The sequence below is a fragment of the Salvia splendens genome, chromosome 10 (assembly GCF_004379255.2).
Source record: "Salvia splendens isolate huo1 chromosome 10, SspV2, whole genome shotgun sequence".
Taxonomy (NCBI): domain Eukaryota; kingdom Viridiplantae; phylum Streptophyta; class Magnoliopsida; order Lamiales; family Lamiaceae; genus Salvia; species Salvia splendens.
Window position 1 is genome coordinate 19,587,326 of NC_056041.1, and position 24,867 is coordinate 19,612,192.

General features: G+C 39.1%; 1 protein-coding gene across 1 annotated transcript; it reads right to left on the reverse strand.

Annotated features, from left to right (window-relative positions):
* Positions 1-4,619: 4,619 nt before the first annotated feature.
* Positions 4,620-6,538, reverse strand: LOC121752479 (putative 4-hydroxy-4-methyl-2-oxoglutarate aldolase 2). The gene is made up of 2 exons (XM_042147578.1): positions 6,288-6,538; positions 4,620-5,345 (listed from the first exon to the last, which is right to left on the reverse strand). Exon 2 carries the CDS (start codon positions 5,329-5,331, stop codon positions 4,831-4,833), a length of 501 nt encoding a protein of 166 aa, XP_042003512.1. The 5' UTR covers positions 5,332-5,345; positions 6,288-6,538; the 3' UTR covers positions 4,620-4,830.
* Positions 6,539-24,867: the final 18,329 nt, after the last annotated feature.

A 24,867-nucleotide genomic window follows, 5' to 3' on the forward strand; every position in this document is an offset into this window, starting at 1 on the left:
GTCATGCAGTAGACATTCATCATTTAACAGGTCCTGCAAATTTCAGTTTTGAACTTAAAACAAATACGTATATTATTCATAGAAAACATAAATTGGAGAATACTAGGAACCAGCTATTTTAAACATAACAAGGAAATAATTTATTTTCTACAAATGCATGTTAAACAGTCACGAATCAAATAAAATGTATAGAACTATCTAATCTAAGAATAAAAAGTGTACGAATAAAAAAAATAAATTAGCAGAAGGATAGCTATAAAACTTCAAAGAAAATACTGCTTATTGAAGATTAGATGAATCTATGCATGTCACTATCTTTATTATGTATGGTATTGTTGTCAGTTTGTCCTTCCTAAACGAACATAATGGTATGAGAAGATAATCTTTAATTACCACCAACAGCTTATCAAGCAGCATAACTTTTTAAATCAAGTTGAGAAAAGTCTGGCGGCTGACAAAGAAACAAATATTCATTCTTAAAGAATTTCAGTGGCTAACATTATAAAGATGAAAAAATAAAGCTAAGACACTTACCTTTGTATATTCAGAATCTGGAACCACAGAAAAAATATCCATGTGCTCAATTTGGGAATGGACAGCACTTTTCTGCCAATACAGGAAGAAGAATAGAGAGATTTCACCGAGTGTCACTATCAGTGATGCACAGAATGGATACAGTAGACACGAATCTATCAGGTTTAAACCCTGACAAGCAACACTCACACACACATCCATGCATGCATCCAATTAATAGGTTCAAGTGCAATCAGAAAGGCATTTTTTAGGTTATTAATATGTCTGTTAATTTGATTTTCAAACTTTCATTTTGTTGATAAAACTAATATATATTCATAAAGACAAACGAGAATAAAATATACTACATAAATATCACTTCTCAATTAACTGTAGATTTTGTTTTATGGTCAACCTTTACTACCATCAAACATTTGATACAGTTTAAATAAGAAAATCATCTATCTCCAAAACGTCCTGAACCATGATGTGTTGGTGCATCAAACCGTCAATGCACAAAAATTTCATCTCTTGTTCATATTTCGAAAAAATAAGGAACATCAAACATGCGTCGCAGCCATGACACTGCTATATCCTGTGTCCATATATAAACGTGATCAACAGTACACAGTGATTCAGAATCAAATACATTGATCATAAATGAACATCAAAATTAATGAATATCTGCAGAATAGGAAAGACGACTTACTGACAGAAGCAAGGATATATCCACCTCTGGAATTTCAAATTGCCCTACAGGTTCCTCCCCACCTTTAGTACAAGGAACTGTTCCATCATTGTCCTGAATTACAACGAGAAAAAACAAGATTAATGTCACAATACAAACAACCTGTCTAGTTATTTCTCGCCATAATTAACATTTATTCTCTTCCGTAGTTAGTTCCCAAAAGTTTTGAAGTAGACGATTTTTCGCACATTATACTTTCTACAAAGATGATCACTCTAAGGAGAAAGGAAATATATATTTACATATATATATATGAACTGAATGGTAGTCAAATTATTAAGGGACAGTATATAGCAATGTCCACATCTGAATATCGAGCCATACTATTGAAGCTAACCGACTCCTAAGGGGAGTATCTGATAACCATGCGAAGTAATATGAAAGTAGAGACCATCAGGCTGAACAGAAGAAGGAAATAACATAAATGAATGAAACTAACGGGTGAAGGCAAGCAAATTCAAGAGAGTCCATATGTTGCAGCCAAAGATAGTAAGGATACACTTGGAACAAAATTTAATGAATGATAAAAGACAATTGGCTAGATGGAGATTATATGTTAAACGAGAAAAATAATTTCGTGATCTTCATTTCCCTTGTTAGATGGAGATTATATGTTAAAACAGTTCACTTCATAAGTTTTACATATAATCTGAGTATGAAGGTGATCACGGAAGTGTATAATTTCATGAGAATAACTAAGTTAAGTTCGACTTGGAACAAAAAATTTAAAACAAATTGCGCGTATATCTACAGAGAAAGGTAAACTTCGTCAATAACTTCTATATCTTCAGATAATGCATTGTACCCCAAAATCAACGTATCGCATCACAAAATCAAAGAGAGGAAGCAGAAAACTGAGAATGCCAGCTACCAAAATATATTAATTAACCTCATATCTTTCGTTGTTGCTGTCAATTTGAGGTTGATGGAAACCAGCATCGCCGACGAAGTGAGGGAGAACATCGCACAGGAATATTGAGAGAGCGTCGTCGATCGGTAGCTAATCGATTTGGCGAGATACTCCGAAAACAGGAATTTCATCGAAAGAGTGTATAAAATTTGCTGAAAAAGAGGAACAATTTGCAGGAGTGAGATGAGGAAGAGGCAGGCGGCGAGGAAGCGAGTGCGCATCTTGTGAGGAAAGAAGAACAGAGTTGAAATATTCGGAAGTTGTAACGGTAGATTTGACTATATTAATATTTTGGCGGTAACAGCCACTGAAGTTTGGCGAGTTCTATCGACTTACATACCCTAGTGCCATTCAACAAATACAACTATGTCTTCTAACATCTTGGACTCTCCACGAATCCCCTAAACAATCTTCGTTGAAACAGTGAAAAAATAGTGCTGACTTGTATTACATCGAAGTTAAAGGACTTCAGATGTTATTTTTAAACGAAATTGATACATTCATATAGATTATAGACTAAAAAATGGTTTCCTCTTATGAGAAAGAGACATACTCGTCATTGATGTCAAATTTCCACGCTTGCATATTAGCACCTCTGTCTGTTTCTATCTACGATTTACCACCGTTAATAAGTATAAAAAAAATTAGAGGACAAGTGCATATCTGATGCATGTTTTTCTTCATACCTCCTCAAGTATCCGAAACTCCAATAGGACTAATGGACCTATATCAATTAGAAATGTCGTTGTGTGGAACTGGTCGAAAAATATTTGGCAACTCACTTTTCAGCCTAATTACTCACTCGCTCATTGAATGCTATGCAATTTCATAAAGTGTTGAGTTCCTCTCACAATCTTCTTCATGCTAATTTCATTCCTAGCTCATAACGTCTTAAACTTTATAAGTTCATATTCTCTTCGTTTACCAAACCTAACTCCTAAGACACATCATCTTCAATCGCGTATTAGTATCTGTAATGGTTTTCCACTTCCTAAAAGCATCAAATACATCATATTTAATCTTCAAAAATAAACTCATATACCTTTCTAATGGAGTCATCGATGAATGTCGTGTAGTACTCTAAGAGCATCCACAATGGCGGATGTCCCGGCAGACGTTGGACCGCCGTGCCGGATGTCCGCACGGGACATCCGCCATTAGGCAACATGCATACGGATACGGACGTCCGCTGCGGACACCGAAGTTCCGTGGCTTTCCGGGACGTCCGGCGGACGTCCCGATTTTTTTATTGTTTTTTGTGGATGTCCGTCGGGATGTCCGTCATTGTGTAGTGGGATGTCCTTATGACGTGACAGTGCAATGGGATGTCCTTATGACGTGGCAGAAGGTGTTTTTGGGAAGTCTGTCGGGATGTCCGCCGGAACATCCGTCCCATTGTGGATGCCCTAAGCCTACTAGAGACTTCACAGGCACTGGTCCTCATAGATCACTATGGACCAACTCCAACGTACATGTCATCAAATTTCAGTCTTTCCTCGATAAACTCACCATTCTTTGTTTCTAGAAAACTCAATGCTCTCACAAGCCAACTTTAACAATTTCCACACCGGTCAGTAACCCTTTTGAGCACATTATTTTCACATTTTTTTCATTCAGGTGGTCAAGACAATAATGTTACAAATCTACATTATTCGCTTTACTAGCAAGATCGATGCAATCCTTGGAGTTAATTATTGTATACCCTTTTTACCTTGAACTATTTTCATAGGTCCATTGATGTTTTGCACGCATTTGACACATTTTCTTAGGAGTTAGACTTGACTTGATTTGATTGATTTTCGTTTAATTTTATTTTAGTATTGTCTATATTTTTATTAGTTGGTTGTTTGATCATTCTGTTGAATTCTCAAATATGAATCTTAATCAAGCATGTTTGAGACTAGTGTTGAGAGCGTGAAGGATCCTAGAACTTAGGGGTTAAAATACTCATGAGTCGCATTAGTGTCAAATTTGTAATCACCGATTTCAATGGGGTTAAGTGATATTAGTGATCTCATAATTGAATGTTGGATTTATGAGTTGAATTACATTAAAGTCAATGAATCAAAATCCTAAAATTCACTTGTTTGAAGTTCCTACAGTCAAATGTTTTGGCCTTATTCACTTTTATTACCAAAAAAATGTTGAAAATGTAATTAATTTAATACACTTCTAAATATAAAAAAATTACATATACGTAACAAATTTGTGCGCGCCGATTTAACAAATTTATTATAACTCTTTTGGTGTCACAAATTATATCACTAGATCTTCTACTATACAATTTAATACTATACGTGTTCCGTTTGAGGAGAAAAAGGGTTCAAATAGCTTAGAGATAGTGATGATCAGCCTCATTTTCTGCTGCAAAGACAGGGCCGAATTCGGATGGAAAGAAAATAACATGGAGGGGCGAAAATGAAATGATTATTAATCAAGAAAATCAAATACAAGAATAAAGTAAAATAGCATATAGCATAAGTGGATAACTGGATACTATAATGCAAGTTCAAAACAAAAGCATACATATTACAGTACAGACTATGGTCATAAGTTCCTCATGAACTTGGGAGAACAGAATCATAAACGGTAGCAAACAGTGCATATCAGAATAATCCTGAAGAGGATATCCGAACAATCGAGCAGAAGAGAGATGTTGTCAAACCGACAGCTCTGATTTAGAGACCAAAATGCCATCAGTGTCCGCATACATCCACTCTCCATCACAGATTCTGGTCCCAGCAATGTTCACAGGAACGTGTTTTTCTCCAACCCCTTTCTTATTAGCTTTTATCGGATGTGATGCCAGAGCTCTCACCCCGATGTCACAACCATTGATTTCATCCACATCCCTTATGCAGCCATTGACTATAATACCAGCCCATCCATTGTTCTGAGCTTGCACGACTGGGTTACCACCCAATATCGCGCATCTCAAACTACCACCTCCATCGACAACAAGAACCCTCCCATTCCCCTTCTCCTCAAGAAACTCTCGTACCAAAACATTATCTTCAAACACTTTCAGTGTAACAACGGGGCCGGAGAACACTTGCCGCCTACCATAAATCTGGAAAACTGGATGGAGTGCCCGTAGCTCACCACTCACTATAAGCTGTGGGTTTGTATCACACACTTCAGCTGTCGTGACCAAGGCCATCCTAGATCAGTAACCTTCAGAAAAGGACACACCATTGTAAATGATCATTTAATAATTTACCAACATTTATTCATAGTGAAGATTACTTGTAATCAATTCAGTAAGTCCAAAACTACTAGTTAGATACTCATTGAGACAGCAAATCTAGCCCTTCCACGTCGTGAACAGATCTTCATGAAATGTAGAGGACAAACCGACAAAGTATGGTTTTGTCGTGTGTTAGTTCATATATACGAGTAGACTACTTTGTGCACTAATATAGAACGAAATCCAAGTAACCTGCAAGTATGAAAACTAGCAGCCAATTTGCTAAGCTTGAAGTATCATACTGATAATCAAGAGACAATGATCAAGAAATGGCGATAAGCTTACACTAATCAATATGTAGTGATAATATCATGTGGATAACCAAGATTCCAAATGATTCAGAAGCAATCAATCAAACTGAACATATGATTTTTGTTAGAATGGCAAATAATGAGGGAAAGCAAACAGGACAAAATTTCCAGAATACATCAAGATCACATTGCTTGAAGCATGAATTATCTTCCATTAACTTGATAGATTTGAAATCCATACACATCCTCATCGTTTCCCTCACTTAACTCTGTAACCCAAAATTGTCTTCTATACAAATCTGAATTATTATATTAACACACATGGATCTACCATCACTCTTTAGTTACACCTTTGCCTCGAGATTTAGACTCGTTTTTCTATCAACGGATAAAAGACAGGAAAGAGCATCAAAAGAAATGAAACTAATCGGGCTCTCACACCATTCGAATCCTCAACCACCAACCATTTCTAAGTAGTTCGCACATCAAATTAGAGCAGATAACTAAATAAACAGATAACAACAATAAAGCTGAATCATATAAATTGCAACTAAAAAGGAGGAATCGAACAGCCGATTCAAGCAAAGCATCAGAGTGAGAGAGATCAGAGACTATTACGATGACAAAAGAGCAGAGCGATTCCGTGTATTGAGCAACTGTTTTAAACTCAAACAACGAAGAAAGTGAACTCTTTGGTGAAATCCAAACTTCAATCTATCGAATTTGAGCAGTTTTGTGCCCAAGCCAGTTAAGTAAAGTGACAGATAGAGGTGAGTGATTGGGATCCGTTCCTTCCTCAAGCGAAGGTCAGATACTATAAATTCATAAATAAGTGTACGGACTATGTTGGGTGGAATGTGATTCGTCTAGTCTAGTTTAATGAAATGGCATCAAGCTCAAATCCTACTTCATTTTCTCTACAACTTCAAACAAATAAAATAATACTCCATTTTAAATATACTCTTTCCTTTTTACTCGACACATAAAAATATACACCTTTTAGTTTTAAAAAATATTTTAATTATTTTTTCTTTCTAACTTTCTATGCCAATTATACATTAAAATTCGTGTTTAATCAATAGTACATACTCTTATGGATTGGAGAGAGTATATCATATAATATCAAAATCTATGTAATATATAAACTAGCAATATTAATAACAAGTTCAAAGATATAAGTTAAATAAATAATACCACATCATTCGTCCTAAAAATAGTCATCTTTTATCATTTTGATTTGTCTTTCAAAATTAGTCTATTTCTAATTTTGGTAAGTTTTTCTCTCGAATCAAGTGATTCTCATTCTCAAATAACAATAATCTAATCATTTTTTATAACTTTCTCCTACTTTACTGATTTTGCATAAAAACCTGTTCCGTTTTTAATTCTATATATTTTATGAGACGCAAAGAATACTTAACAAGAATCAATTGAGAGCAGTACTTATAACTGGTGCTCATACATAAAGAGCAGTAGATACACCCTATAAGGGTACCTGCAACGCAATTCTTATCCCTCTCAAGCTCGTCTCAACGGGATGAGACAATAGCGAGCTAGCTGACAAACACGAATTTTGCATGTTTTTAAGGACTAGATTTGACTTGTTTTAAATGTCAATCATGCAAATTATTTTCTAAAATTGCATATATTATACATTTGGTAGTTTTGACGTATTTGTTGATAAATGATAGAAAAAGACAGAAAAAAGGTGCAAAAAGGCCAAGGTGCAGCAGCTTCAGTTCAAGCCTAGTTTCCCAGCAGTGTTGGAGTCCAATCAGTGATTATTGTGTAATATTCTCTTCGTCTTCGAAAGATCTTCGCATGGATATCTTGCACGTCTTAATCGGAGTTCTGTGGAGAAAGTTATGACCATTCTACGAACATTGCGCAGTACAATCAAAGCTGACGGTAATTTAGGCGAAATTTCAGGGAAGAAAATAATTGCCCAAATCTCTCCCATTCCTTGAAGGCCACAAAAATTATCAAAAATAAACATTTTTCCAACCTATAAATACCTCTAACCTAATTCATAATCTTCATCTTAGAGCCTCCGATCCTTCTCCCACTCTACACCTTCTTCCATCCCGTATTCCACACATAATTCATCCATCTTCCATTCGAGCGGAGTTCTACAGATCCAGGCAAGAGAAGACTGGAGATTGAAGATTCAACCTTGGGTTTTATCTATTTCTTTCATGTCTCAGTACTCTAAATGGTGTATTTACTTGTCTATGAGTAGAACATCTTTTGTTGAATTTTTGGTGAAGATATTCGATTGATTTTGCTTGTTAGCTCTTGCAGTTATTTGATTTATCCTTGTGCTTTCTATGTTAAATTAATTAGCTACCTCTTGAATACATGTTAGAGTTGATTAGAGTACTCGGGAGACGAAATAATTGACTTGGAAAATGGATAATTCACACTTTAATTTAATAAAACTTGGGAGAGTTGAGGCTTCATGTGAGGTCTTTGGTCTTAACGATCTTTTGGGAGTTAGATGTTAGTAATTTAAAGGGGGCTTTGGTTTCAACATCTAATCTACAGGTTTCTCACCTTGGGAGGGGGTTTAATCTAGTATTGTGACCGACTTAATAACTCTAGAGACCGTCATTCAAAGAAGTCGATTGGAGAATAGCTCGTGACTGTGTTTTTAGATCCTAAAATTCTACATTCATTCGCCTGTTTTGTATCATATGTTTTTATGCTCTTTGATTTTTGTTTAATTTTTTTTAAGTTTCTAGTTTAGTCTTTTTTCCCTCCTCCGTAAAGCTGTAGTTTTACTCCGTAGAACTTAAGCTTTATTCCAATTTTTTTTCTTGTTTGTTTTTTTCAATTCATTTTTATTAATTTTTTAATTTTTTTAAAATTTCCCCTTTTTCTTTTCTTTTAGTTTTTTTAATTGTAAAAAAAAACCTCATTCCCTTCTTTATATATTATTTTCTCCACATAAGTCACATACATTCTTCAATTCACATTACTTGATCAAATTCTTTGGATTCTACCAATTATTCTTGTGCTCAACTGTCAACCAACACAAGGTATGTTCTTCTTGTAATTTCTGAGCGTTGAACTTGAATTCTTTCATTGAATGACCTTGTTGTTGATATGTATTAGTAGTTTGGATTAGAGTTTGATGGGGAATGACGAATTTGTATGTTTTGGATTGTTGGAATTAATTAATGTTGGGTGTGATTGAGTGTATTTGACCTTTGTGGGTGAAAATTAAATATCACTTTGGCTTGATACACATAGTTCATGTTCATAGCATTGTGAGACTATTTTATCTTGCATGAATTTTGTACATTTTTAGACTTTAAATTGTTTTGCTTGATCTTGGTCTATTGTTGAAAATTCTTGCATAATTGGAGGATAGAGATATGATGGGGGATGATAAATGATCATGTTAAGGTAGATAATTTGATTTGCATATTTTATGCCTTGATATGATTGAAGTTGGGGGGATTGCCACATATTATGTATTGTACTCTACTACAATTCTCTTCAATCTATGCTCACATTGCGAAATTGTAGGTACAAAAGGCATCCCAAAGGAAGTCCCGAGAACGTGGGCTAACTTATGAGCTTCAAAGAACGTCAAGCTAAAGACGTTAACCAAGCGTTTGTTGGGAGATGGTATCATTTTTTCCATATTTAATTTTGTTTTAGTTTAATTTTTTTCTTAGTTTAATCACGTCCCTACCGACTTTCTAAACTTATTCTTAACGTAGTTTTGAATATGTTTGGGGGATGAAGTGGTGGACCGTGAGTTTAGTTGTTTTTGCTTATTTTTGTTAGTTTTATATTAGTTTGTTGGACCGTGAGTTTAGTTGTTTTTGCTTATTTTTGTTAGTTTTAGATTAGTTTGTTTTTGTTATTTTTTTCCTTTTTAATAAACCCGAGTTAAATCTTGTCATGAGCATAACATAGAAAACTTAGAAATACTCATGTTTAGGGACATCAGACTGAGTTGCTGATAACGCTCGTTTCATGCATCTATTTTGGATCTAAATTCTGTGTTTTCCATGGTGCTAACGTATAATTGTAAGTCTAGATGCGTGAATTATCTGCCAGACCCAGGAACGGGTATCAATTACCAGGGCAGAGGAAAAACGAGGGAAAAAAAGTGAAGAAAATGAGTGAAATCCTCAGGGGCACAAACGTCAAATCGCAAAGACCGTTGCCCTAGGGATTGGAGCCACACCTATAAATACGAGGAAAAATATTGAAGAAGGAGCTCTCTTTTTAGTTAGAAAATTCCTTAGCCGTTTTCGGCTCACTCTTCATCTTCACTCACTTAGCTCACACATTGGTTTCATGGGCGATTCAGGGTAGTGTAGCGTGGTGTGTTTGTTCTGTTGGAAGTGTAACACCGTCCTGATAAGGGCGAAGAAACTATCATTTACTTTTTCCGCACGTACTTTCTCTCGACGACTTCCTTACCGGAAGTACGACGACTGTTTTGTGACTAACTTCGACGTTTTTATGGTTAATCTAGTTACATTTCTCGCTTTCACTCTGATTTGTGATGTTTTGTGTTTACTTTATTGATTTGGATGCTTTTCGCAATTGAATATTCGTTTGAAGTTGAGATCGGAGAGATCTGAGTTGATTTGTGGTTGTTGGCTTGATTCAGAGTTGAATCGGGAGTTGGAAGTTGTAGATCTGGTTTTGTTGGTGTTGAATCTGATGGATCTAGTGTAGATTTCCCCTTTAATGTTTAAATCTGAGTACGTACTTTTGGATCTGCATGGAATTTTCTGTTATTGTTGATTTGCTTGACCTGGTAGATTAGATCTGGTGATGTTTAGCTTAATTGTCTAGTTTAATGTTCGATTTGAAGTATGCTCTGTTTCTATGCTCTGTTTCGTTCTAGTTCATGTTTGTTTGATAAAGAAGATGAAGATAATCGGTAGTTAGAATCAGATCTGCTTTAGTTTGTTAGTTGCAGCTTTTTCTGTCAGTAGTTAGTTAGGGAAATCTGTTCTGTTAATTTTTTCTTATGCTCTGTTGTCTAGCTGTTTTAAGAAACTTATGTTGCTTGACCTAGGAAATTTGGTGAATGATTTAAAGCTAATTTTCAGTTTCAAATCATGATTGTAATTACATTTGAAGGACCTTCAGTTCTCTGGATCCAGTAGATAGAATAAATTAGTTTTAATTTCCCAGGTCTAGTAGTAAAACTCAACCCTCTTGTTGCGTGGCAGTAGCCAAACCCTCTCAAGTTCTCTTAATGCATTCGAAACCCTTCCGTCCTCGTGGATTCGATCCCGACTTCCCTATACTAGCCAATAGTATAGAGGGTTGAGGTTTTGAAGCGGGATTGCTGTGACAACAACTGAATTCTGAGAGCTCATGATCTCCTAGACCCTGTGCTCTAGTGAATCCTCTCGACCTAAGAGTTTACTTTTACTTAGCAGCAGCAACAATCAATTTCCTGTGGCTTCAAATGGCGCCGTTGCTGGGGATGGATGGCGTTATTAGTATTTGCATTTAGGGATTTTGGTGTATATAGTTTTAATTTGTTGTTTTTTTCCTTTATTTTCAGTTTATGAGCAGAGACACAAGGTCTGGACACTGGAATAGCTCATTTGGTTGGAGAGACGCTCAAGCTAGTTGGCAGATCAAGAAAACAGTCTCCCCTGTTACTACCCGATCTGGGTTGACAACATGAGATCCAGTCCAGTTGAGTTTGGAAAGTGACGACGACCTAGGCCCACAAATCAAGGACGAAGTTGAGTCGACTGTAGGCTCAGAAGAAGAAGGAGTCGTTAAAATGGTGGCTGAACCAGACAATGATCCCGAGATCGGCTCCCTGAACGCCCATCTGAACGGCGAGCCAGTCCAAGCCATAGTGATTACCCCAGCCCAAAGATTGATCGATATCAAGACTAATGTGTTGGCCGTAATGCCACACTTCTACGACCGAAAGATAGAATGCCCTTATGAGTTTCTACACGAGTTCTGCAAGCTCTGCATTATCCAGAAGAGGCACCCAAACTCGACAGAAGAGGATTATAGGTTGCGAGCTCTCCCATTTGCGCTGAAGGGGGGGCCAACACATGGCTACTGAGGTTACCTGCCAATTCTATAAGCTCATGGGCAGACTTCAGGCTACTATTCTTGGATTATTTCTTTCCATCGAACAAGACCAATGCCATCAAGAAGGAGATTCTGGCAAGCAGACAGGACTATGATGAGTCCTTGAGCCAGTACTGGTCGAGGTTCAAAGGATTGCTCGATTCATGTCCCAATAATCAGATGTGCGAAGCAGAGGTCTACAAGCGAATCCAGAATCCAAGGATTTACTAAACTCTTCGAGCGGGGGGAATTTCACAAAGAAACGAGTGAGTGAAGCCAAAGAGATCTTAGGAAGGTTGATCGATGCTAAGAAGGCGCATGACTCCCCTCGCACCATTCTTAAGAGGGCGAGTGTGGAAGCAGTGAGCGTGCAAAGTGAAGATCGGATGGACGCTAGGATGGATAAGTTGGAGAAGATAATTTTGATCGCCTTAGGGAAGAACAATTCACCAGACCCAGCCGAGAAGATCAAGCAAATACCAGGTCCATAGGAGGGATACCCATGCTATGGTCAACAATGCGATGGAGAAATCCAAGCTTAGCCGAAAAGTATTGACGACATGGTGAACGATTTGGTGAACTCGCAGCAGCACATTCAGAACAACATGCAGTCCAACAATGATGTGGTGCATAAGCTTCAACATGCGCAAACTGAGCAGAAGGCAGCTATGGACATGTTAGCGAAGCAGCTCGAGTGAGATGCGCGGGAACGAAGGAATGATCCCTGCCTCGGTGAAACCACCAGATAGGGCGAACATCGGCCAGATCACCCTAAGATCTGGACGGGAATATGATGGTCCAAGTACGAAGAAAGATAAAGGGTCTACTCCAACTCCACTGGAAAAGGAAACCGGAACAAGGGAAGTTAAAACAGGGGAGGTCAGAACAGAGGATGATGACCAGAGCAAAAACGGTGAAAAACCAGTACCCCAAGAAGCTGACCAACACTTCTCAGGAGTTGAGGTGGAGATAGAAGAAATCAGAAGAGAGGCTGGAGAATCTTCTAAGGGAGACGGTAGCAACAACGAAAAGCAAGTGAAACCCTTTCCCTACAGAGGGGAACTCAAGAAGAAAAAGGAGGATCCAGCGGACTTCATGGAAATTTTCGGGAAGCTGGAAATTAACCTGCCGTTTCTCCAAGCTCTAAAGCTGCCCATCTTCAGCAAGTTTATCAAGGAGTTTATCGCCGGGAAGACCAAACCAAGCGGCAAAATAGTGATTGGAGAAACCGTGTCGGCAGTGATTCAAAAGAGAATAATGCCCTCCAAGCGCACTGACCCAGGTATGTTCACTCTTCCCATTTCAATTGGGAATATTAAAGTCGAGCATGCTATGTGCGACCTAGGTGCATCAATAAATGTTTTACCGCTTTCCCTCTATAAGAAACTGGAAGGAGCAAGAATGGTTGATATAAAAGTGGTAATTCAATTAGCTGATAGGTCGTGCATCAGTCCTGAGGGCGTGTTAGAGAATGTAATAGTCAAGGTGCATGATTTTCTATACCCCGCTGATTTTCATGTTATTAAGATGAGTGAGTACCAGTCTGCTGAGTCTAGCGGAGTGCTTTTAGGAAGACCATTTTTACGCACCGCTAAGACTATCATTGATGTTTTTGGTGGAACTATTTGCTTAGATTATCATGGGCGGAGTGCTTTTAGGAAGACCATTTTTACGCACCGCTAAGACTATCATTGATGTTTTTGGTGGAACTATTTGCTTAGATTATCATGGAGAGAAATTTACTTTTAACATTGATGAGGCCATGAAAAAGCCACTGGATATAGAAAATATGCATGTTGTAGATGTAATTAACCCCATGGTCCAAGAATTTCTTGAGACAGAATTGATGTAGGAACAGGTGGAAAATTCAGAGTTGAGTCACTCCATTGACAAGGAGGTGGCCAATTGGTGCGAGGCAATAAACACGCAGGGAATGACAGATGAAGAGTTAACAGAAGCAATTCTGAAATTCTGCAAAGGTCCTGAATCTGCCAGGTCTAAGGGATTAGCCTACGCAGCTAACGTGGAAAATTTGTCTGGGCCTGAAGTATTAATCACCAAGGAGGCGAAGAAGAATCCATTACCTCAGCAGACAAGTTCAACAAAGAAAGAACTGAAGACATTTCCCCCGGCCTGAGGTATGCTTATTTGGAGGAGAACGAGATGTTCCCGGTGATCTTTAACAACAACCTAACCAGGTAGGAATAATTCCTGACCTCTGCATGCACCATATTCGTTTGGAGGAAGGAGCGAAACCCCACCAAGACCCATAGAGAAAGTTGAACCCGAACATGAGAGAAGAAGTCTTGAAGGAAGTTCTCAAGCTGCTGTCATTGGGTATCATATACTCCATTCCCGACAGTAAGTGGGTAAGCCCAGTTCATATGGTACCGAAGAAGTCGGGAATCCAAGTGGTGACAAATGAGAAAAATGAGTTGGTACCCACAAGATTAGTAACCGGTTGGCGGATGTGCATCGATTACCGGAAACTGAATGAGGCCACACGGAAGGACCATTTTCCGTTGCCATTTATTGACCAAATGTTGGAAAGGTTAGCAGGCAAGAAGTTTTTCTGTTTTCTGGACGGATACAGTGGATACTTCCAGATTTACGTTAATCCGAAAGATCAGGAAAAGACGACGTTCACGTGCCCATTTGGGACGTATGCATATAGAAGGATGCCCTTTGGTTTATGTAATGCGCTAGGCACTTTTTAGAGGTGCATGATGAGTATTTTCTCTGACCTGTTGGAGGAGTGTATCGAAATTTTTATGGATGACTTCATGGTCTATGGGAATTCCTTCGAGACCTGCCTCGCCAACTTGGATCTGGTATTACAAAGGTGCAGAGAGGTTCCTACGGAAGAGGCTTTGGACGAACACTATGCTTCAGAAAGGAAACGGAAGGGGAAACAGGAAGCTGAACCCACTCCTAAGAAACCCCGCCAAACACCCGCAAGTCTGAGAATCCAGGAAGCCATTCCAGAAACAATTGTAGTCCCTTTCGACCAGCTATCTGATCCAGAGGTATCATGGTCCGATGATGAGGACGACGTAGAAATTGAGAACCCCCAGGAAGAAGAGGGGGCGTTCGAAAAGATAGAAGTTCTGGTAACCAAGAAGTTGTTGTACGAAATGACCAAATTTGAGGACCCCAAACAGAGAGCAGCGTGCGCATGGCGGGAGTCTAACAGGAAGGTGGACAAAGCGGGAAGGAAGCTGTGTCTCGAGGATTTAAAGGATTTAGGTGTGGATAAGAAGTTTACCACTTACTTCGAGCAGATTGGGTTTCAATGGCTCCTGAACCATTGTACCACAGAGGTTCCGGTCCCTCTAGCCAGAGAATTTTTCACAACCTTCACATTCAAATCCACCGTAGATCCGGATGCAGATTCGATTTCTTTCCAGCTGTTCAATCAGGAATTTCTATTAAGTATCAGGGAATGGTCCCTGCGGTTGGGCCTTTTGACACTTGATGGGGACGAGAATGGTGCATGGAACGAGAGAGCCATTGGCCCACCTAAAAAGACTAAGGGGTTCAACGTAGTTGAAGCCTGGAGGATGGTGGCCCACAAAAGAGGGGGCAAATTTAAGACTAGCTATTCTAAAGGAGCACACATCACTGATCCCGTCCTCCGATTGGCCCAAGTTTACATCGGATACAATCTCTTGGGGCAAGTTGGGGCCACTCTCACCACGCCAGAGCTTTACTTCATGTGGTGTATGGTTAATGGAGTTAAGGTCCATCTGGGCTATTGGATAGCCTATGCTTGCCACATGGTTCAGACTCACCCTGATCGCCACCTCTTTACATGCAACTTGCTTGGAGCGTTCCTAAAAAGAAACATAGTGATGAAGATCGCTGATTCAGTCACCAACCTGCCCATGTGCGACACCTCAGGGAGTTTTGATCTCCCTTTCTTCTTTAACAAAGGACTCACTGTACTTAAGGATGGTGAGGTCCAATTTTACGAGGGCGGAGGGCAGGAAGTGGTGGCTGTACAGTCGAAACAAGAAGAAGAGGCATCGACAGCCAAGGAAACCGATGATGACTGGAAGAATCAGATGGAAGCAATGATGGTTAAGCTAGGCGAGGCTGTTGATTCACAAAGGCAGATGATAGAGGCTCAAACAAGTAAAATAACCCAAGCCATCAATGTAATGTTGAGGATGATAGACGTGGTCGAAAAACGAATCCCCTCAGCACAGTCGCCCATTGCTACACATGTTCAACAAGTACCAGTTCACCCAGCCGGCCCACCTATACAGAGACGTAGGAAGGATGCACCAACACCACTGCCCAGAGGAATAGCCCGGAAGCCTGGTCCCCGTGGGGACCATGGTCAGAATTGATCCACCACCCCCTAGTAACCAAGTAAATTTTATTTTCTGTTTTGTTTTTGTTTTAGTTTTTAGTTTTCTTTAGTATGCATGTTAGGTTGTTATTTGTTCTATGCCTTCTCCCACTTAGGTCATGGCTTGGCCTAAGTGTGAGAAGTTTATATGCTTGACATGTTTTGCTTTCTGTGTTCTTGAGTCTCTCCTCCCACTTAGCCCATGGCTTGGCCTAAGTATGAGGAGACTGTTTTGTATATATCTTGTTGTGTTTTACCTTCTTACACTTAGCCCAATGCTCAGTCTAAGTGTGAGAAGTTTGAGTTTGTTGTTTTGGTTTGTGTTGCCACTAACGGCCCTGCTTTCCACTTCATAAGGATTGCTTGGAACAAGGATAAATGAAGCGGGAGGGGGGGCGAGCAGTTAGTGTCATGCACATACTCTGTTAGGTCTAAGAGTCGGTAGAAGTTTTTTTTAGGTTCTATGTTTATGCATAACTGGTATAATAAATAGCAAAAGCCCCTTAGGGAGAGTAATTGAAGAGAAAATACATGCCAATTTGTGAAACCTTTTTTCCTTAATAAATCTAAGTCAGCTGGAAGAAGTGAGAACGATAAAAAATGCCTAAATTTAAGCTTACTGTGAAACCCTCTTTAAAATGTGAGTTATAAGCCTAGAGTAGAACACTTTCTACTAAACACACAAAAAATAGAGTGGCTGCCATTGATGCTAAGGAAAAAGTGACGCAGATAGTAAGGACTAAAGGCAACAGGAATAGCCATTTTGAGCTTAATTCTTTCGAACTTGCTGAACCTGCCTCATTGGAAAGGCGCCCCTTGGTGAACTCTTTTGGGTATGTACTAAACTGTATCCATTTATTGGAACCTTTAGCCTTCATGCCATGTGAACAAGGGGGCAAGGATGGAGTAGCTCGATGGTAGGGGTAGAAGATAGATTGAGAAACAAGAGAAGTTATGAAAAAAAATGGGCAAGGAAAGTTGTAACTTGACCCAAGAGAAAAAGTTGTTAGAATATGAGCAGAAAAGAAATAGATATATATACTATCAGCCAAGGGAAAAAAAGAAGAGAGAATTAGAAAAGAAGATGGGCAGAAATATTTATTACCTAACCCAAGGGAAAAAAGGGGTTATTAATGAAATGGGTAGATAGAGTAAGAAAATAAGGCTAAATAGCCAAGGAACATCTCCAATATGTTGGGTAAGAAGATATCATACACAAGAGGTTATTACCAAGTTTTGTCTCTTAGTTCACATGTCCGTGTCATGTTTTTGCTTATATTTCTCAACTTAGGTCCCTTAGGATTCTCACCAGTATGCACTGTAATCCCTTAGCCCCATTACAACCAGTGAAAGACCTCAAGGAACTATTCTGTGGCATCGATCTTAAGGCATCAGTGGTATGGCAAAATGAAGTGTGAATGATCCTAATATCCCTGGTGAGGAATGGGTGATCGAGGGAATCCAACATGAAGTAAAATTTAAGGCTATCTTGACAAACTGACAGCTTGACTAGATAGAAAAAGGGAGAGGGAAGAATCTGAGGCTGTAAATGCTTGGATTGACCTTAATCTTGTGGGGATGGCTGCTAGAGAAAATACCAGTTTATGCTCTTATGTGTTTCTTTTCTTTGTCTTGTGTTTTCTGTTTCTTGGTCTAAGTCTAGGAGTTTATGTGTTTTTCTTTTTTTAGGTCGGTTAAACGGGGAGCATGCATTGAAACTCGCCTTATTTCTTTTTTTTCTTGTCTTTCATACTTGAGGACAAGTATGGTTTAAGTGTGAGCAGTTTGATAAGGCTCGTTTCATGCATCTATTTTGGATCTAAATTCTGTGTTTTCCATGGTGCTAACGTATAATTGTAAGTCCAGATGCGTGAATTATCTGCCAGACCCAGGAACGAGTATCAATTACCAGGGCAAAGGAAAAAAGAGGAAAAAAAGTGAAGAAAATTAGAGAAATCCTCAGGGGCCCAAACGTCAAATCGCAAAGACCGTTGCCCTAGGGATTGGAGCCACGCCTATAAATAGGAGGAAAAATATTGAAGAAGGAGCTCTCTTTTAAGTTAGAAAATTCCTTAGCCGTCTTCGGCTCACTCTTCATCTTCACTCACTTAGCTCACGCATTTGGTTTCATGGGCGATTCGGGGTAGTGTAGCGTGGTGTGTTTGTTCTGTTGGAAGTGTAACACCATCCTGATAAGGGCGAAGAAACTATCATTTACTTTTTCCGCACGTACTTTTTCTCGCCGACTTCCTTACCGGAAGTTCGGCGACTGTTTTGTACTAACTTCGACGTTTTTATGGTTAATCTAGTTCCATTTCTCACTTTCACTCTGATTTGTGATGTTCTGTGTTTACTTTACTGATTTGGATGCTTTTCGCAATTGAATGTTCGTTTGAAGTTGAGATCGGAGAGATCTGAGTTGATTTGTGGTTGTTGGCTTGATTCGGAGTTGAATCGGGAGTTGGAAGTTGTAGATCTGGTTTTGTTGGTGTTGAATCTGATGGATCTAGTGTAGATTTCCCCTTTAATGTTTAAATCTGAGTACGTACTTTTGGATCTACATGGAATTTTCTGTTACTGTTGATTTGCTTGACCTGGTAGATTAGATCTGGTGATGTTTAGCTTAATCGTCTTGTTCAATGTTCGATTTGAAGTATGCTCTGTTTCTATGCTCTGTTTCGTTCTAGTTCATGTTAAATAGTTAAAGTGAAGAGAAAGAAAAGTAAGAGAGAGAATAATATAGACAAGAGACTTCTCTATATTATTCTCTCTCTTACTTTTCTTTCTCTCCACTTTAACTATTTATTATCATTTTTTCAAAACGAGGGATAAAAATGGAATAGCCCTATTTTTCATGGACGGGGGGAGTATTAATGAGTGAACTACACAAATGGTACCTGGTCTTTCACTTTCGCACATAAATGGTACCTGATTTTTGTTTTATAGTGCTTTCGGTACCTATAAATCACATTTTTGTACTTGATGCAATTTTCACCCCAAAATTCCCTCTAAACAAATATATTTTCCCATTTATGTCATTGAGGTTATTTTAGGCATACACAAAATTAGTACCAAAAGTGATATTATAATATCTTCTCTCATTCTTTTTACTCTTTATATTATTATTATTATTAATCAATACTAATATTATTATTGTGATGTTATAAATTAATAATTTATTTATTTTTTAATATCATTCAAATATACTTTATTAAATTTATAGTCATAATTATATTTAATTATTATTATTATAATATTATTGTTACAATACTAAAATCTAGTATTAATTAATAAATAATTATAGTATAATTATTTAAATTATGCATCATATAATATTATATAATAATAACTATTATTGGTATTATTATTATTGTTATTATTATTATTATTATTATTTTATATTAAATTAATAACTAATTAATATAATCTTAATAAAAATTTTAAATTTTGAATTGTATTCATAATGATATAAACAATTAAATATTTTAAGTTAGGTGTTTCAACCTTAAAATGAGAATAAAATAATTTAATTAAAAATATTCATTGATTTAATTAGTTTAAATAGTTAATTTAATTAGGTGTTTTGTTCTGGATTTATATTGTGAATGCAATTAGATGTATGTATAAAATACTAAAAAGAAAGAAGAAAAAGAAGAGAAAATAAAAAAGAGGAAACATAAACTTTGGAGAAAAAAGAAAGAAGAAATGAAGATAAAATACTAAAACGAAAGAAGAAAATGAAGAAAAAAGAAAGAATAAGAACTAAAGAAGAAAAAAAGAAATCATATGTTTGGTATAATTGAAATTTCTAAAAATATCATCTATAACAAAAAAGCACATATTTGATACCTAGGATTATTTTTATCACATGATACCAAAAATGATATAAAATACAGATCATATACCATATATTTGCAAAAATAAAAGTTTAGGATTTACTCTATATTAAATTCTGTATTGAATCATTAGAGCATCCGCAACGGTGGCGACGGTCGCCACCGCCGTCCGCGCCGCTGCGGCCGCGCCAGCGAGCAGCTGACGTGGCGGCACGGGATTGGGCAACGGCATAGCCGTTGCCTTCAAAAAAAATTTTATTTAAAATCGGTTTTTAATTAAAAAAACCAATAAAAAATAAAATAAAAATTCACTTCCCAAAAAAATTATAACCGTTTATTACCGTTTTTTACACTTTTTTTATTATTTATTATTTTTTCCCCCAAAAATACACACTTTCATCTATAAATACCCCCACTTTCACACCCAAAATTTCACATCAAACTACACAATTCTCATCTTCATTCTCCAATATCCATTCTCATCTTCATTCTCCCATATCCATTTTCATCTTCATTCTCTCATACCCTAACAATGTCCGGCCAAGGCGATGACAACCCGCCCTCTCACGGTTGGAACCCCCAATGGTTCGGGGGACAACCGTTTCCTAGTCCGGAAACGAAATATTCGCCCCCTCCTCTCACCCAAGATTCGGCCGTTCCGGGTGGCTACCGGCCATACCCAATCGACGACCAAGGTGCCTCCGAAGGGCGATACGGGTGGACACCGGAGCCTAGGTCGACCGCCCCTTCCCAAACTCCGACTCCTCCTACTCGCGCCGGTGTCCGCACACCGTACACTCCGGCGGAGATGGATAAATTGTTCAAGGCGTACTTCGAAATCTCCGAAGATGCGGCGGTTGGCACGAACCAATCCGGCGATCACTTTTGGTGGCGCGTCTCTCGCCGGTACAATGCAAACCGGCCGCCGGGAACGATCGAGCGCAACGAGAGTATGGTGCGCAACTGCATCGGCCGAGCCTTGACAAGTTCAATGGCTATTTCCTCCAGGAGTCGCGGAATGCCGGGAGCGGCCGGAGCAAGATCGACATCATCACTGCCGCGCTGAGCACCTACCAATCATTGAACGGATAGTCGTTCAAGTACCTCAACGTTTGGCCGGAAACGCGGTTCCACTCGAGGTATAAGGGAGGCGTAACATCCTCCTCTAGCGGCTCCTCCAAACGGTCAAGGTCGGTATCCCTATCCGACTCCGGCTCCGAAGAAGTGGCTAGCCAACTCGCCGGAGCTAACTTGGGTAGCCCCGACGCCGTACCAAGCGGTTCCCAACGCCGACCGCAAGGAAGGAAGAAGGCGGCGGCCGACCGCCGGCGCTCCGCGACTCCATCTGCCCCCGCCCCCGAACCCGCACCCTATGTTCCACCTCCACCCCCGAACAACTCGTTGTGGGCCCTTTTGGCCCAACTCAATATGGTCGATAGGTCAACTATGACCCTCACGCAACTTCAAACGCACGAGGACATGATATTGGGTCTCAAAAAACAATTGGGGTTGGTGCCGCCGGATGCGTAGTCTTCCTCGGGTAATATTAGCCAATAATCATGTAATTTTTTTTAGGAGTTTAATTATGTAATTTTTAATTTTTAGGATTTTAATTATGTAATTTTTAATTTTTAGGATTTTAATTATGTCTTTTTTATTTTATGTGTAATTTGTAATATTTATTGTGGTTTTTTAATGAATTTTAGTATTATGAAAATGTTTTTGTGTAATTGAATTTTAAATTAATTGTGCTCGTCCTTGCGGAAGAGCACAGCTGTGGGTGTTGTGCTCTTGGCAGAGAGCAGACAGAAAAAGTGGGGTCAGACCTATAATCGTGCCGCTGGCAAGAACACGGTGGTGGATGCTCCTAATATAGCATACACGAAGCAGACGAATGACGTTTGTGGACCAAGGATTCCATCTTCTGCAAAAAGCAAAAAGGCATATGCACAAAAGTCATCAACCTTGTTTGTCTCATTATTATTTTCTTTTTAGTTTTCTATCTACTAATTTCACTTTAATTACCACTTTATCCCCACAAATCTCACATTATTATTATTTAGAAATTAGTCACTAACTCCTCACGATGTCATTTGTTGTCCACAGCCCCAAAATTTTATTTCCGCCAATATAGTAGACACCTCCAATAGCCCCCAAATTCCAAATACAAAATCCTAATTCTCCCTAGCTGCGGTCTCGCCCCGAACGCGGCTATCCCGCGTCCGCCACCCCCACCGCCCCCAAATGTTGTCCGCCCACCTTCCCCACTATAGTCGTCCGCCCACCGCCCCCAGACGCGGCTATAGTCGCATCCTACCCATAGTGGACACTCTAAGGGTGAGTGACATATCCTAATAATAGAAGTCCGATAGATTATATCTGTGTCATTCCGGCCCATATATGAGGATGCGTGTTAAATTCTCTAAATTTTGTCAAATGTTAACTTAATAAATATCTCAACTAATCTAAGTGACTCATTTCTAATATTATTACTATTATTATTATTATTATTATTATTATTATTATTATTATTATTATTATTATTATTATTATTATTATCATCATCATCATCATCATCATCATCATCATCATCATCATCATCATCATCATCATCATCATCATCATCATCATCATCATCATCATCATCATCATCATCATCATCATCATCATCATCATCATCATCATCATCATCATCATCATCATCATCATCATCATCATCATCATCATCATCATCATCATCTCTCAATAATGAAATACTACAAAACTCGGCACCGACCTAATATTCTCAATAATGAAATACTACAAAACTCGGCACCGACCTAATATTCTCTGTACCTCAGCGGCTCAGCTCATGACACCTTCACAAATTTTTTATATTTTATTCTTTGATTTCTTTTAAGCAAATAAATCGAGAAATAAATTTTGTTAATGCAAAATCATTGAACCTTTTTAACACAAATTTCATTGGAGCATTAGCAATGGCGCCCGTCCTAGCGAAATTCCGATCGGCGTGCCAGAATTTCACGCGGACGTCCGCCATTGTGCATGGTATGCACGGATATGAAATTTCGCTGAGGACACCGCAGTTCCACGGCGTTACGCGGAATTCCGTCTCGACGGGCGTGCGGACGTTCGCCATTGCGTTGACTCCCACAGACGTCCGCGCAGAATTCTCGTTTATTGCATTAAATTTTTTTAATTGTGGAAAGTCCTTGGGAATGTCCGCCACTGGGTAATGGGAAATCTTTATGACGTGGCAATACAGTGCGAAATCCGTATGACGTGGCATGACGTATTTTTGGGAATTTCGTGCCACTGCTAAAGCTGTTGCATTGGATCGATTAAGGCCTTTATCTCTTGTAGCCATCCCAACAAAAAATCAAAATCATTAGACCATCCACAACGCGTCTCGCGCCGGGCTCGCGTCTCGTCTCGGAGAGACGAGACCCCCGCGAGACGCATTGCAGCGGCCATCTCGTCTCCAGCTCGCGACCGTCTCGTCGCGTAGCTCGTCTCGGAGAGACACGAGACGAGCTGTCTCGCCACGCGCCCGAGACACGTGGCACGTCTCCATGCGTGCGTGACGCCCACTCGCTGGCCCGCGAGTGGGCGTCGTCACTGATGACGCAATAATTCATTTTTTTTTAAAAAAAAATCGATTTTTAATAAAAAAAAATTTTTTTTTTCAAACGGTAATATTACCGTTAAATATTTATTTTCATTTTTTAAATTTTTAATTTTTTTACTCTATAAATAATTCTATTCCATACTCATTTCAAACACAAACACACATCTATTCCTCTCAAATCCTCTCTATCACTCCAATTTCCATCTTCAATCAACTCAAACAAATGGATCCTTTTGAGCAAATGCGCCAATTAATGGAACAATCACTCGAAGAAGATCGACGACGAGAGGCGGAGGAAGCCGCAAAGGCACCCACCCAACCGTTGTACTCGAGGCCGTTGCCGACTACCGACTTTGGATCTGGCACGCGTACTTCGGGGTCCCTGGCTCGAACAACGACGTAAACGTGCTCCAACAGTCCGACCTCTTTACCGAAGTTTTGGATGGTAAAGCGCCGGCCATCAACTTCGTCGCCAACAACCGACGGTATAAAATGGGGTACTATCTCGCCGACGGCATCTACCCGAAGTGGCCGACCTTCGTGAAGACGTGCGGCAGGCCAGCGAACCCAAAGCAGGCTCTTTTTGCGCAGAAGCAGGAGGCTGCGCGCAATGATGTGGAGAGGGCGTTCGGGGTTCTCCAAGCGCGCTTCAACATCATCAAAGCCCCGGCTCGTTCGTGGTTCATGGAGAGCATGGTCGACATCATGTATACGTGCATAATCTTGCACAACATGATTGTCCGAGACGAAGGACCCGATGCCGGAAATTGGTTCGACCCCGAATCCCCCGGAAGCTCAACTGCAAGTAGTCCACCGCGAAGTGGAGCGCATCCATCTATACAAGAACGGTTGGCTATTCGGGCAAGGACACGCGACTCTAGCGCCCACACCCAACTCCAAGAGGATCTAATTGAGCACATTTGGGAAAACTTTGGCGGAGAATATTAAATTATGTCATTTTTATTTTTTAGAATTTTAATTATGTCTTCGCTTTTTTAATGTTAAGTTGTAATATTGTTTTAATTTTAATAAAATGTGTTTGTTTAAATTGAATTGGGTTTTAAAAAAAATTATAAATTAAATTGAATGAATAGTAATTAAGAGACGGTATAGAGACGGTTAAGAGACGGAGCGTTGCAGCCTCCGTCTCTTAGTTAAGAGATGGAGGAAAAAAGGACAGTGGGGCCCTCAAATAGTGCTCAAATAGTAGTTAAGAGACGGTATAGAGACAGCGTGGTGGATGGCCTTAGTTTGACAAATTGTAATCTCAATGATAAAGCTAAGGAAATTTCTAGAGAGAGA

Coding starts and splice junctions, on each gene's coding strand:
- LOC121752479 (XM_042147578.1), bottom strand. CDS start 5,331: ATGGCCTTGGTCACGACAGCTGAAGTGTGTGATACAAACCCACAGCTT.